The sequence below is a fragment of the Delphinapterus leucas genome, chromosome 3, assembly GCF_059928025.1.
Source record: "Delphinapterus leucas isolate spDelLeu-1000000601 "Yukka" chromosome 3, BTC_Dleu_Yukka2, whole genome shotgun sequence".
NCBI lineage: Eukaryota > Metazoa > Chordata > Mammalia > Artiodactyla > Monodontidae > Delphinapterus > Delphinapterus leucas.
In genome coordinates this window covers 64982289-64997914 of record NC_143131.1, presented here as the reverse complement: position 1 = coordinate 64997914, position 15626 = coordinate 64982289, and the positions used below count along the sequence as shown (strand labels likewise).

Genomic DNA, 15626 nt, shown 5'->3' with positions numbered 1-15626 from the left:
GGCGGACTCCCAACCACTGCGCCACCAGGGAAGCCCAACAAACATTTTTGAATGCTGGTAATCAAACTGCAAAACCATAGTGTGCAAAGGAACGAGGAGACAGAAAACAGCAGCCACACCGAGTGGAGATGAGGAGTAGCCAGGCAGCTCCAGGGTATTGGTGTAACACATGGCGTGGACACACTGCCTGGTGATGACAGGTGATTCCTCAGGGGTCAGTGAAGTGCTGCACAGGGTGGGGTGAGGGTGTCTGAGTGACTGATGTTTGCTCTGATTACCCACCACAGCTCCAGGAGGAATGGGCTTTGAGAACTTTATACCAAGCATCTTGGAGCTCAAGGGGTACTGAGTTCAGCCTAGGAGGGCCTTGAACAGGGAGGTGTGAGAGGCAACCCAAGTTTCAAATCTTGACTTTCCTAGACTCAGAGGATTGAGAGATTGGAAGATACTACAGAAGGAGGCTGCACTGCCTGGGCGAAAACTGTCATTTGAAGATGATTGCAGGAATATCTAGAATTCTCCATAGACTCTGTAGGAAGCCAGAAGATTGGGTGGTGTGTGCGTTGAAGGGAGAAGAAATCACCTGTTTTCAATGGAAGTCCAGGATTGCTTGGGATTGGGGTTAACTTTTTTTGGTAAGATCTTAGAGGCTCACTGTGCTATGTTCTCACCCAACTGGAGTCTCCTCACCCCCGACTCTCTCTCTCTCTCTCTCTCTCTCTCTCTCTCTCTCTTCTTTAGGAGACTCTCATGATGACCTCCAGTCTCAGTTTCTGGCTCTCTGTCCCAAGTCCTGCTTCTGGGCACTCACTGTGAGGATGTTTTTTACTCTTGGCTGTCTTAGCTTGGAAGAAGGGCTCAGCCAAAACTCACTTGCCAGCTTTCCAACTGAGGCTGCCCTTTCTCCCAAAGCCTCTTCTACTGTACCCAGGCATTATGCTGTAAAGCAATGTCACAGCCCGGACCCCGTCAGGAGTCCCCCGATGGCTCTTTCTATAAGCGGGTGCCCCTGTACCCCCTTAGGCCTGGATCCTTGCTGTCATAGGCCCTGGCCTCCTCTAGCTATTTCTTAAGTCCCTCCTTGGTCTCTAGATTTTGATTGAAATTGTTATTCTGTTGGATTCAAGTTCACAAACTGTCAGATGAGACAGGATCATGGAGTCGATCAAGTTCAGTTCCCTCTTGGGAATTCTTCGACGGTCCAGTGGTTAGGACTCTGTCCTTTCATTGCCGACAGCCCGGGTTTCATCCCTGGTTGGGAAGCTAAGATCCCACAAGCTGTGCACCCCACGCCCACCCCCCCAAAAAAAGAAAAGTTCAATTCCCTCATTGTACACATAAGGAAAATTGAGATGTGGAGACTGCTCCTATATTTCTCCCCCAGTTCAGGAAACGTTTCCTTACATCTCCTTTGCTGGCGTATTGGGAGAGACAGGTTCATAGTCATTTCCCCCCCGCCCTGGGAAGACTTGGAGTAAGGTCCTTCACTTAGGTGGAACAATCAGCTGGATGACTTGCATAATTGCATCATTAGGAGGCATTTGTGCTGTAAAATGTTTCCCGGCTATTTCAGTTTTAGCTATGCTTAAGAGAAAAAAATAACTCTTTTTTCAGCTGTCTTAGGAATTTGAGAACAAAATTGGAAAAACTAAGAATCTTTAATAAAGGTCGAACAACTTGCTGGTTCCAAATGGGACATTTCACAGCACTATAGCAGACCATATGGAAATAGGTGCAAGATCGGTAAGATGGCACTGGAGAGATTGGTTTAAATGGAGAAAAGTTGGCAAATCAAGGAGGGTTATCTATTCTTTTGGTGTGTTCTGGACCTACTGCTTTTATTTAAGAAGGGGGTGGGGGGAGTACCTTTTGGGAATCCTGTTACTGCCTAACCTGCCAGCTAGAAGTGTTCATGTCTCTGCATCAGGAACATGTTGAGGACCCCTTTTCACCAACTCTGGTTTCCACTGGGAACATAACTGAACTTGATTATACCAAGTCTGAGAACAGTCACGGGATCTCTCAAGGGCCCTGTAAGTTTGTCGGGGGCAGAATCTGTGGTCTCCGATAGGAAAGTCTGGACGTGTTGTCTAGAGATTTTCTGTGACCTATTGGAGTTTGGCCAGTTCCCGAACCGCTGAAGCAGATGTGGAGGGGCACCTGCATTGCAAATCATTCTTCCAATATGGAAGAGATTCTGGGCATGACAGAGGTTGGAAGGGGCTGGGGGTAGCAGGGAGGCGTTTTTTCTTTTTTGGTTGTCACAACAACTGCAAGATGCCCCTGGCTTTTGGTGAGAGAGGGCTCGAGATAGTAAACAAATAAGGTGATTAGACCTTCTCTGTCCACTGAAGCATTGTCCCAACCAAATGCTGTCAGGCTCCTCCCACCCCCACAGGAAGTACTGGGTTAAAGTCACTCAGGCCTTAGCCCTGGAAGGGAAGAGGTTATGGATAATCCGGGAATTGTTGTCTTGTGCCGACCAGATGGGTCTTAGTAATAGCCAGAGTGCAGACAATAAGAATTTCCTAGGCTTTTAAAGAGTTTGTAAAAACAATATTTTCTCAGTAATTTTAAGAAGAGTGTTTTGTGGGTAAAGGCTATGATTGAATAAAGACCTTATTTTATGGTAACATCTACTTATAGAAGTCACATGTCACTAATGATGAACTGATTTATAGGTATTTTTAGAAGAACAAAAGCTTCCCCTTTTAAAGTGCTCTCTGATGATGGAAGCAAAGTGGCAGAGGTGCCAGGATCAAAAGCTTTGCTTTTCTGAAACCATTTTATTCCCAAGAATTTATGAAATGGAATATTTATTTGAACTTTTTTAAAGAATAAATATCATCTTTCAGATGAAAATTCCAGATATTGATCTCTTCCTAAAGTTAAGTTACATTTTCCTCCATGGAAACGATATACTGTGTTAAATCATAATTCATATGCACAAAATGTAGCATGCCTTGAGTGCAGGAGCAAGGTGTATGTGTTTCTTGGGTGCACAGCCATTGGGAATTGTTTCTGTCATTCCTCAGACCAGGTTCAAAGTCAGGAAGTGGGAGTGGAGTGGGCCTCCATTAACATCCATCTGTTCAAAGCAGAAGTGAAAGTGATGCCATCGGACTTGAGTGGACCACAAAAGAAGCAATGCTCTTGGATCCCAGAGGACCTTTTTATGAGGAAAACTTTTTATTGTTTATTTGCATCTCATTGATCTCTTCTCTCCTTGGGAGAGAGGATGAGAATGAGCAGAGAAGGTAGTGCTGCGTCTTGCAGTTTATTTGGTTGAAATGAGTCCGCTAATTCCTGCCTCTCCACGAGCCCCTCCGCCCCCAGGCTAGCGCATTTGCTGCAGGAGGGCAGGGATTGTTGTGTGTTTCCCCGAGTCCCCAGGGCTTAGAACAGGGCCTGGCACATGGCACACCTTCGGTAAATATTTGCTAAATCAATCTGTAAAGATTATTCATATATATTGAATATTTTTCTATTTGCTTAAAATGGTCCTTTTTTCCCCCAGGAAAAATAAATACTTTTTTTTTTTTTTTTCACCCCTGTAAGCCAGATTTTATAACATTTTTCCTCTCTAGGCGAGTGGCAGGAAGAATTTTTTTTAATCACACTGGCAACTACTCTGTGCTGAATTTCCAAACAGAAAACCTGGCTCTGCCAAAGGCTGATTATCACAGAAAACAGTGATGACCTTTGCTTTTCATGCCTTTGCGTTTTGTTGCCATTTCTGGCTTCTTTCGTTGCTTTTGATCCCTTCTAAGTGAGACTAGTCAAAGGGAGGGGAAAGATAAAAATGAAATCTGAAAATTATTGGCATTTGAGGGAGGAGAAGCGGAAACCAATAGTGAAAAACAAGATAATAGGATCAAAAAACGACTTTTATCTTTTTTAACCTATAAACTTCTCTTTGCATAAAATGATCTCATGCAACATGGGAAAAAAAACATCAGCCATCGAACAGGTTTTGGAATAAAGTGGGTTGTTAAAATAGACAACTTTTATTTAAGCAGGACTGTAGGTTAGAGTGAGCCTCTCACTGGAGCCTCCGCCAGGAGACTCTGCCCTCCTTCTATGTGATATAACACGTTAATAGGCCTTGCTGACCTTTTTTGTTTATCTCTTAGTTTGACATCGACGACCAGATCAAGTTCGGATGCTCTGCAGGGGCGGTACGCAGCTCCTGACCTGGAAGTAAGCTTATTTCCTTTTCTGGCCCTGCTTCATCTCAGAAGACCCATTTTTCAGAAGGCTTTTTATGTGTTTATTTGCATCCTTAGTGGTCTGTATTCCACGATCCCATTTTTCTCCTCAGGAAGGAATACAGTTTTCGTCCAGGAAAAGAAATGTCCTGAATATACTACAGGATTAAAATAAATCCTTGATCTTCCTCCAATAAATTTGGCCTCTGGTGTGGCATTCGGCCGCCCCACTCCCACCAGAGGCCTGGGTAGCTCGTTGGGCTGCTCTTTGCTCGTTTCCTCTGTTGTAACAGAATGTGTGCGGGTTGTCTTAACTTCTAGCCCATCCCCCTCGTCTTTACCTGTCTGCGCTCTCCGTACACGGCACGGCCATGACGTCATAGGGTAGCTGTGGGAAGGAGAGGGGAGGAACGCGCCTGCGCTCTGTGCCGCCCTGCTGGGCACTGTCTGTACGTGAGTTTGTTAACTGCAGCAGCGCCAGCAGGCGGGCCATCCCATGGGGCGAAGAATGGTGAACAGTCGGCGTCCGAAGAACCAGGCTGGTCAGCATTTGCCTGTCGGTCAGCAGAATGTCATTTTCTTTCTTGTGCAAACGTCTTTTTTCTGGGGCCCTCAGTGGAACATCCACCAAGGTCACAAAAGGTCTGATCAGATGGAGGCAGCCAGGAAGAGACTCAGCCCTGACCCCAAGAATGGAACGAACAGGAGGTTCCGATGATGGCTAAGACTAGCTGTGTTCTAAGTGCTACATCTGTGACTTCATTTAATCTTCCAAGAAACCCAAGGAGGGTTTTATCTCCATTTCACAGAAGGGGGAAAAGTTAAGTCCTTGAAACTTTTGATTTGCCAGCGTGTAAACCGTGCCCTCTGGTTCCAGAGTCTGTGCTGTGTTCCTAACCACCACTGCCCGAGATTCAGCTGCTCTCTTCTGATTCTGCCTGGCGTCCAGCCCCGGCTGCATGGAGGAAGAGCCCTGGCGTCTGTCCAGATATGTGCACTTTGTTCTGCAGTGGGTCTCTGGGGATGGTCCTCCCTGCACCTGACCTGGAGATAGTGGACCATTATGAGGGGTTGTCAGTCTGCCAGTATCATTCACCAGCTCTTTCTGTCTCTTGAAGAAGGAGAAAACTGTGCTGAGTTTGAATGGGTTACTGCCTATTCTCCAGAAGAGAATGGCCTCTAGAAGGCAAGTGGTCGTTCACACCGCTGACTGGGTCACCCCCCTGCTGAGGTTGGACCGCTCTGGCTTCAATATCCTCATTGTGTACACAGTTAAAGTGCAAAGAACAGCAAGTCTCCGAGTTAGATTTAAGAGAGGATGTTTTTCTTTGCATTCCAAGGAAAGAGCCCCAGCGTTTCCCTCTGAACGGGAGAGCACACAGGATGGAAGTTGGTTTGCTAACTCCTTGCCTCACATTTCACAATATATACCTTTGAAAGAGAGAGTTAGTCATTTCTTGTAACTTAAGCTTCAAAAGAACTGGGACCCCAGCATACCATGTCTTGGCCCCATTGAATGAATTAGTGAATCTTAGACTGTATCACTTGATCCAAGATTCTGTGAGAGCCAATCCCTCTATGACAAGTTTCCTTGATGCACGAAGGAAAAAGGGCTTGGCTTTGAGATGTATAAATGGGACGAAGGCTCAAACTCCCACGTCCTTGCCCCTGGCTCTCTGTTCTTTGTCGTGAAACTGTTGTTAGCCGGAAGGTGCTGAGGACCCAGCACTTCGCAGACTGTCTTGGCGTGTGTAGCATTTCTTATTCTGTTTACCAGAGTACTTCTGGAATCATGGAGTAATTTTTCGTAACCTGATTTTTTTTTTTAATTGTTTATTGTTTTGAGTAGGTCAGAAACATGGCATGACATTTGGAAGGAACCAAGGACTGTTAAAGGAAAGCATCCCATCCATCGCTGTCCCCAGCACCCGTGCCGCCATGAGGCAGCCAGCTCAGAGCCTGATTTTAATAGGAAATGTGGGCAGGCCTCCTGGCCCCAGATCCCTTAGTTGTTTTACCCTTTCTGAGTCTGTCAGCCCCACCATCTCCTAGATACCACGTGCTGCCTATTGGGGTTCACTGCGTTCCTCTCCCAGGTCTGTCACCTAATTTTGTGACTTCAGGCCAGTTATTCAGCCTGCGGGACCGCAGTTTCCTCACGTGTAAACAGGATAATGATCCCAGCCCCAGGCGCTGAAGAGGATTTCGTCAAGTAGCAAGTAGAGCAAAGCACCAGGAGTGAGCTCCATGAGTGTGGCGACCTTGTCTCATTCACTTTGTGTTCCAGGTTGAGTTTTCCAGAAGCAGCCACCGAGGCAGAGCCTGATATGCAGATGTTTATTAGGGATCAACACATGTGGAAGGAGGGAAGGGGGCAGCATGGGGCAGAGGGTGAGGTCGAAGGGCACTGCAGGCTGGACAGAGCCACTGCTCACCCCCCAGGCACTCGGAGCAGATACACGACCCATCAGAGCTGTCCCCCAGGGGTCAGTGGCTGCGCTTTTACAGCCCTGCCGTGAGCGGTCATTCTGTGTGGGTTGCCCAGGATAGGCTCCCTCGAGGGTGGGGCAACCCACAGCTGGGGCAAGGCCTGGAGCTGCCTTCTAGAGCCTCGCAGTAGCTGAGCAAGCACTAAGGGAACACCTTGGAACGGGATCTGGGTGGCTCACCTCCATGTCCTTATTTCCTGTCACTAGCCCCCAGAGCGTCTTGGAAGAACACACGTAATCAGAACCTTTCGAAGGAGTGAAGTGTGCAGTTCGGGACTTGGGATATAGTTCAGATGGAGAAGGTTTGGCACATAGGTGGCCTTTAGTTCTTTACCAATGTGGAGAAAGAAAAGCAGAAAGCAAGCCGCCTGACTGTTGGTTTTGCCCTCACAGGTAGCCCGGTGTTGTTTTTGCTTCGGCTCTGGTGGAGAGGGTAAGTAGACAGCTTTCCTTCTGTGCTCCGTGTGGCCCTGCAGACCTGTAGCAGGGCCCTAGTAGCTCTAGTCTGTAGGCATTTGGGATTCAGGCACAAATAACTTGAGTGGTAAGAGGAAATTTTTATTCCAGAGCTGGTTTATTGTTATGTGTTACACTTTACGCGTTCTTCCCAAAGGGTTGCCGGGATTCGTTTGTGTTGATATTCTGGCAAGCGAAGAACAGTGTATATTTTGGGTCATGTTTATATAAGTTACATTACCCAGTGAGATTTCAAGGAGCGGGAGGTGCATTTTTTAAAGGAATGATAATTTGGAAAATTTCTTTCGTTCAGCTTACTTTTCTTCTTGAATTAGAGCATCCCAGGGGCTTGAGAACTCTTGCTCTGCCCTCTCATTTTCTTCTGAGCTTATAATACGTTTTGTGTGTTTAAGGGCTCTCTTCTGTTAAAATAAACGTGACCGACATTGGGTAACTCATCCTGTTATAGAAGGTTTTGGGGTGAGGTGGGCGTTTGGGGCTTATGGCATAGATGAAATTGCCTGAGGGTACAAATGATTTTTGACAGCTTTTCTACTCAACAGCCCCTGGGATGGAAACTAGCGAGTGTGGCTTTGTGAAAATGGTAAACATGCATGTGTTCACTCACTGGGCTTGTGCTCGCTTTGTGGTTCACAGACACAGAAGAGCAGCAGAATGTGAAAGAGGGCCCGAGGGTCATTTATGATGAGAAGAGAAGCACTGTCTACAGCTATGCCTATTTCCACTTCGTATTCTTCTTGGCTTCCCTCTATGTGATGATGACCGTCACCAACTGGTTCAAGTGAGTGGCCCCGTTGTCTTAGATGTTTTAGAAGTTGTTAAAAAAAAAAGTCTTTTAAAAACGTCCTATTCTTTTTTTTTTTTACATCTTTATTGGAGTATAATTGCTTTACAATGGTGTGTTAGTTTCTGCTTTATAACAAAGTGAATCAGTTATACATATACATATGTTCCCATATCTCTTCCCTCTTGTGTCTCCCTCCCTTCCACCCTCCCTATCCCACCCCTCTAGGTGGTCACAAAGCACCGAGCTGATCTCCCTGTGCTATGCGGCTGCTTCCCACTAGCTATCTATTTTACGTTTGGTAGTGTATATATGGCCATGCCACTCTCTCACTTCGTCCCAGCTTACCCTTCCCCCTCCCCATATCCTCAAGTCCATTCTCTAGTAGGTTTGTGTCTTTATTCCTGTCTTACCCCTAGGTTCTTCTTGACTTTTTTTTTTTTCTTAAATTTCATATATATGTGTTAGCATATGGTATTTGTCTTTCTCTTTCTGACTTCACTCTGTATGACAGACTCTGGGTCCATCCACCTCATTACAAATAGCTCAATTTCGTTTCTTTTTATGGCTGAGTAATATTCCATTGTATATATGTGCCACATCTTCTTTATGCATTCATCCGATGATGGACACTTAGGTTGTTTCCATCTCCAGGCTATTGTAAATAGAGCTGCAATGAACATTTTGGTACATGACTCTTTTTGAATTTTTGTTTTCTCAGGGTATATGCCCAGTAGTGGGATTGCTGGGTCACATGGTAGTTCTATTTGTAGTTTTTTAAGGAACCTCCATCCTGTTCTCCATAGTGGCTGAACCAATTCACATTCCCACCAACAGTGCAACAGTGTTCCCTTTTCTCCACACCCTCTCCAGCATTTATTGTTTCTAGATTTTTTGTTGATGGCCATTCTGACTGGTGTGAGATGGTATCTCATTGTAGTTTTGATTTGCATTTCTCTAATGATTAATGATGTTGAGCATTCTTTCATGTGTTTGTTGTCAGTCTGTATATCTTCTTTGGAGAAATGTCTCTTTAGGTCTTCTGCCCATTTTTGGATTGGGTTGTTTGTTAAAAACATCCTATTCTTTACGGCCCAAAGATCAGATCTCTTGGAGTCAACTAACTTCTTCTCCAAGTGCTGCTGTACTCATCTTCACAGAAACAGTCCGCGTTCCTGACAGTCTGTCAGCATGCCTTTTTTTGTTGTTTTTTTGTTTTTTTTTGGTTTTTTGGTTTTTTGCGGTACGCGGGCCTCTCACTGTTGTGGCCTCTCCCGTTGCGGAGCACAGGCTCCGGACGCGCAGGCTCAGCGGCCATGGCTCACGGGCCCAGCCGCTCTGCAGCATGTGGGATCTTTCCAGACCGGGGCACGAACCCGTGTCCCCCACATCGGCAGGCGGACTCTCAACCACTGCACCACCAGGGAAGCCCTAGCCTATATAATTTTTAAAACATAAATGTGATTACACATATTCTCCCCTTGCGGGTTGTTTTTTAACTTACGTGATGGACAATTCATGATGGGCCTGACTTTCCCTGTCACTACATGGAGGTTCTTTTTGATTCCTTTTGGAGATTTCTTTGACCAATCCAAAGTTTCTGTTGCATCGCAATTTGTTGTGCCTGAGGATATACCTAAGATAGACATTAGAATAACTTAGGATAGACATTAAGACTCATTGTACAACAAACATGTGAGTGGCTCCTTCACGCCACACTGCTGTGGGTGGTAGGGACTATATTCTAATAGGGGAGATGGACGGTGATCCACATCAAATACAGCGTGTCAAACAGTGATGACTACTGGGGAGAAAAATGAAGAAGAGGAATGAGGAGTACCCAGTGGGGTCAGGGATGCTGGGGGCAGCGGTTTCAAATAGAGTGATGGGGATGGCTTCCCTGAGGAGGTTCTTCCCCAACATCCTGAGGGAGAAGAGGGTGTTAGAGCCTCTAATGCTTCCCAGTGATACCTGGAGAATTCCTAGAAAATTTTGGCTTCGGAAGTTTAAGAAAGGATGGAGGGAGAAAGTAACATGTCAAGGATGTGGAGAAACTGGAACCCCCTCTCACTCCTGGTAGGTAAAATGGTGCAGCCACTTTGGAAAATAGTTCCTCAAAAATGTTGAACACAGAGTTATTATATGATGCAGCAGTTCCACTCCTAATTATATAACCAAGAGAAAGAAAAACCACATATGTCCACGTAAAAACTTGTACACAAATGTTCATAATAGCATCATTCATAATAGCCGAAAAGTGGAAACAACCAAATGTCCATCAGCTGACACATGGATAAACAAAAGGTGCTATATCCACGCAATGGAATATTCCTCAGCAACAGAAAGGAATAAAGTACTGTTACATACTACAACATGGATACACCCTGAAAACAGTATGCTGAGTGAAAAATCCAGTCACAAGAGGCCACATGATTCCATGTATGGTGACATGTCCAGAATAGGCAAAGCCATATGGACAGAAAGGGGATAAATGCATGGCAGGGGCTGGCAGGAGGAGGGAAATGAGAGGGCAGCTGAAGGGTGCAGGGTTTCTTTCTGGGGGGATGAGAATGTTCTAAAATTGATTGTGGTGATGGTTACACAAGTCTATGAATATAATAAAAATCGTGTACTTTAAGTGGGTGTGAATTACACCTGAATTGAGTTGCCAGGGAAAAAAAGAAAGGCTGGAGGTGGTGGAAGCAGGGAGAGACAAGACTTGGTGGAAGAGACCTTCTCAACCACCTGTTCTCTCCCTGCACTGATCACAACTGGGTCTCTTGTTTCCGCAGCTATGAAAGTGCCAACATTGAAACCTTCTTCAGCGGGAGCTGGTCCATCTTCTGGGTCAAGATGGCTTCCTGCTGGATATGTGTGCTGTTATACCTGGGAACGCTGGTCGCTCCCCTCTGTCGACCCTCTCCGCACTTCTCCGTGTGAGGATCTGAGCAATCTCCTAGGTTCTGCAGGCTGGAAGTGACGTCCTTTGAACAAACGTACCAGGAGTCTGAGCAGTGACTGGTACTTTGTGACAAGCTAGCATTCCCCCTGGCTGGCTTGAGTGGGTCTAAAAAAACTTACAGGGGGAAAAAAAATCACCTGCTTATCTTTTTTAATTCTGAAATTTGAAAAAAAGCTACCAGTTTGTCTCCCGAAAATTGAAATTTTCACCCGAGTGGATCCTGAGTGATATATTTTGTATGTGTCTTACCCCTAAAAACTGGGAATAGTAGTTAGGCAAGTATTTTCCTTCTGCATGTTTTTACCAAAACAAGAGTTTGGGACATGACATTTTATCACAGGGAGAAAAGCTTACCTTGTGTGGCCTATTATTCCTATCCTTGAAATAGAAAGACGTGACAGAATCTGGGGCCCTAAGCTCCTGAGAGAACGCAGACCCCTCTCCCGCACCTCGGCCTGCGGGACCCCTGCTCCTGGTTCCCTGCTATTTATTGGCTACAAGAGGAAGCATCTCCTTTTAACTCCACCCTTGTGCTGTTTCCTCCCAGCCCCCAAATGTTTCCCTTTGAAGTTGTGATGCTGGGAATCACAAACTTCACTCTGTCCTTGCCCTTCCCAGAGCTCCCCTCACCCTTTCTGGGTTCAACATCTTTGTTATAATGTGAAAAAGCACAATTTGCCATCACCACCCATGGGATCCCCCACCAGATTATCACTACCTGATCTGAGTTACTGCAATACTATGACTCTTACACGTGGTGTTACTCACATGATTAGAGAACAATATTCGTGTTGTTTTCTTTGCTATAGTTCTTTCTTGTTTGTGGATTGATATTCATGATACTTTAGGACCTTACCTGGGAAGTTGCTTCTTGACTGAAGCCTGCTGCGCCCCTCTTTCCATTACTAAAGTCAGCCAGTTTTCTCTTCCACTTGAGGCCTTCGAAATTGTAAAAGCAAAAGGACTTTTGTTTTCCAGACCTGTAATGTGACCACACCGTTAATGTCCATTATGATTTTGGGGGTGGATTTGCTGAGGTGAGGACCACAGGCAACACCTCAAACAGGGCTGACCAGGTAAGGCCTCCAGTTATACAAGTTGTACAAGTGACCAAATATACTTAGAAGAAAGGGTGGGTGGGGGGGAGGTATTTAACTAAGCCATAAGCAAAAGCCGCAGAAATTTCCAAAATACATACTTTTAAGGTGATACTGAAGAAAGATTTGACTCTAGGCAGCTGCCCAAGAAGACGTCCATTTTCAGTGCTGATACTCTCAGCCAGGGAAGAGTTTACGCAGTGGAGAGTCCATCAGAGACCCTGATGGAGGACGGTGGGCACCCTCCTCTTAGTATTTCATGCAGGATGGAAAGAATCCTCTCAGCACCCGGGCAGAGAGGGTCTGAGGATAAAAAGATTTGGCCTGTACTTTTTGTGCCCTGCTGTATGCATTGGGTCCCACCTAAGCTGGCCTCCAGTGTGCCAAATGCCGGCCTGGGAAATTAGTCCAGTTCTTCATTTCCACTCACTGCTTTGCCCTCCTTTCAAGAAAACTGGGGGGCGGGGCTCAAACAATGGATGAATTCCTCCAGGAACTTATTTACAGTGTTGGAGGTTCGCTCATTGTGTGTGTGTGAGAGCCTTGTTTTGTAAACTTTATCAAGTTGTTTTCAGACCAGGAGCTCTTTGAGCTCGGTGGTCCAGAGATCTTCTGTAGGCACAAAATGAATGGCCGCTATGCGTAGCACGAGGTTACGCCAGTGGGAGTGTGAGCTCTGTGGGTCGGACAGGTGGAGGGAGTGGGGTTGTGTGTGTCGCAGCATCCTGGCAGAGGCCACCACAGCAGCCGGTGCAGTGACACGGGCTCTGGGTAAGCCGAAAGGAGAGGCAGCTCAGGAGCCGGGGTGCCGTCAGTGACTGGTTTCGTTGTGTCTTCTCCCTGCTGGGGTCTAGTGGGGTCTGGCATCCAGCCGTGTGACTTTAGAACTGGCCCTTCTGGCAGGTCAAGGTCAAGTTGACCGGGCCCTGTGTTCCTTAGCGGGCCTTCGTTGGGCCCTTCCTGTGCCGAAGGAAGCTCAGGGAGACACAGGGGAAAGGACACTGCCAGTGGCCAGGCCCTCGGAGCTTCCTTCCTTAGCCGCCCAAATTCTCCTACAGCCAACCCCCATTTTCCAGCTGCCTGAGACTAATAATGTTCCTTTCTGAAGGCTGGTCTGACACAAGAAGGAGAGTTACAGTCACTCTGATTTTTATTCTCAACTGAAAATTTAAGCAAGCTTATCTGAATGATCAAGAGATGTAGGTGTTCTCTGAGGACAGAGGGCATATAAATAAGTTGACTTTAATGATTATTAATTGTAATAAACAATACTCAGGTGATAAGTCAACATTCATGGGTTTAAAAAACCTACATTTTTGTGCTATTGTGTTTTAAGAAACTGGAAACATTGTGCCAATTGCTCTGAGTTGCTCTTAAGGATGATGTTCATTTGATAAATTCACTGATAATCTTTTTAAAATAATAGACTTCTGCTTCCTACAACTTTTTATACATGATTTAAAAAGTGCATTCCCAGAAGCTGCTGGTCAGACTCCTTTAGTGATGAAAGCCGAAGATATTTTAAAACTGTGTATGCTTCCTCTGTGCCGTTCATCCAATGAGGAAATTTTTTCCCCTCTCATTTTCACGAGTACAGACACTTAAGTAGGGGAAGGGATTCTTCTGGGAGTGTTGCAGTGTATGTCTAGATGTGTCACCTGACTGAAGACCAGAGACTTTTTTGTCAAAGGCTTTTGGAAACCCTACTTTGTCCTCACTGGGTTGAATTTTTTAATACTGGTTAGTTGGTTTTGTCTTTGTTCTCACAGTTTCTTGGGAAATGGCTTGAAAGAATTGTTCCAGAGGTCTTTGGAGCTCCTTTGTAGAGTAGATGGGCCATGTGCGTGTGGACTGATGGAGGGTGGGGTTATTGGGGATTTGGGGTTCTGGTGCCCATCAGAATGGCTAACAGAGGGGCTCCCACACCCCACTGTTTATTTCCAGTTGCTCAGCGGTGCCTTCATTATGGGTGACCTCTGTGCAGTGCTAATTCCCCCCAAATTGTCACCTTCTGCCTTTTTAAGATTATGTGCTTAATTTTGGCCAGAAGTTTACTACCATTGGTGCTTCCTGTTACCCTGCAAAGGGAATTCCAGAGCCTGTGTGCATTTAAGCTGCCTAGGCCTTTTTTCTCCTTTGACTGCCTTTCTAATGAGCATCTCATCGTGGTATGTATTCGTGTCCTACACCTCTTGGAAGTGAAAGGCGGTTTTAGTTATAACTAAGAAGGTTGTGACCTTGGGCCAAGACCCCACGTGTCCAGAGAGCATGCTGGGCCCTCCTTAATCAGGTGCAGTGCCAATGCCCCTGGATTCATGGCATTCTCTATAGGGTATTCTCCTTAATTTACTAAATCCCTTTGGCCTTGTTCTTAACTGTGTTTCCTGCCATCTTAATATATTTGTAAAGCCTCAGACATTTTAATCCAGTTTTGCATTTTAGGCAGAAATGCGTTCTGTAATGTTAGACCTGCTTCACAGGACACAGATCTTTTGAATTGATGCTAGCCATTCTAAAGACCTCTCGCTCTTTTTTCTTTTTTTCACCCTTCCTCAGTAAATCATTTGCAGAGGCGTTCATTTTGAAAGGAGGAAATATTTGGCTTTTACCAAAGAGGTGTTCTTTTTTTAAAAGCAAAATCCTTTCAGCAAAAACTTACTTGGGGAAGGGTGGATTAAGAATGCATTTGTCCACATCCACTTCTATAGGTGTTTAATCATATTTATGTGAGTAAAATGTTGGAAGAATTCTTTTTTTTTTTTTTTTTTTAAGAAGAATTCTTTAAGGTAATCCTTTGTGGTGAAGGATCCTGGGAAATTCTCTCAGGTAAAGAAAGCTTGTAGCAGATGGGTAATATATGTCTTGAGAGCTATTTATAAGGAATTTAAGGATTGTTTTGTTTTCCTTTATTAAAGATTTAAGGTTTTTTTACTTTGCAAAAAAAAAAACTACAAAAGTTTTATAGTCATAACTTCGTTACTTTTTTTTTTAACCTTTCTGAAATAATTAGATGTAGCCAAATTATGTGGTTATGTTTTGCTATGTTAGAATTTGAAAATGTAATATGTGTGGTAAATCTACTATTTGAAATTTATAATGCTCTCAGATATGGTTGGAGTTTTGGTAACTTTTAAAATAGTTATTGTTTTTCCTTTAAGTCACAAAGGCAACTATGGATTTATGTTTGTTATCTTGGATACTAATTTTTCTATGAAGCAGCCGAAGTTGACCAGTCTTTTCCTAGGTAGGAAACTCAAAACTTGTTAACTTTAATAAAATTGAAAACTGTTGGTTTTTTTCTCCCTTCTGTTGAATGCATTTGTAATTAAAGTCTTCCAGGTACTGTTTTCCAAAGATGTCTTCAGGTGTTAATTCGCTCTCTCTTAAGCTTCATAGAGTCTGTTCTGGTTCTAGAGAATGAAAATTCAAACAGGAAAACCCAAGCTTTTTGCCTTCTTTCTCTCTGAAAGCCCCTGCAACCTGCTTCCTTTTTCTTATTTTTATGATAACGACACTGTCTTAAATATAAGAATTAGAGTAAGTCTTTAAACAAGGTAGTGTGAGTTCTCCAACATGGTTCTTCTTTTTCAAGATCTGCCTATTCTAGGT

The 15626-nt window shown here is 44.8% G+C and overlaps 1 protein-coding gene across 6 annotated transcripts in view; it reads left to right on the top strand.

Moving 5' to 3' along the window:
* The window catches only part of SERINC5 (serine incorporator 5), an 85831-nt gene extending 70460 nt beyond the window's left edge, over positions 1-15371 (top strand). For all 6 annotated transcript variants that reach the window (XM_089909068.1, XM_089909071.1, XM_089909070.1 and 3 more), the window contains 4 exons: positions 4134-4200; positions 7091-7130; positions 7811-7955; positions 10751-15371. In XM_089909068.1, coding sequence (XP_089765194.1) covers positions 4134-4200; positions 7091-7130; positions 7811-7955; positions 10751-10898 — 400 coding nt within the window. In that variant the 3' untranslated portion in view covers positions 10899-15371. The remainder of the gene's footprint in view (positions 1-4133; positions 4201-7090; positions 7131-7810; positions 7956-10750) is intronic.
* The last annotated feature ends 255 nt before the right edge of the window (positions 15372-15626 follow it).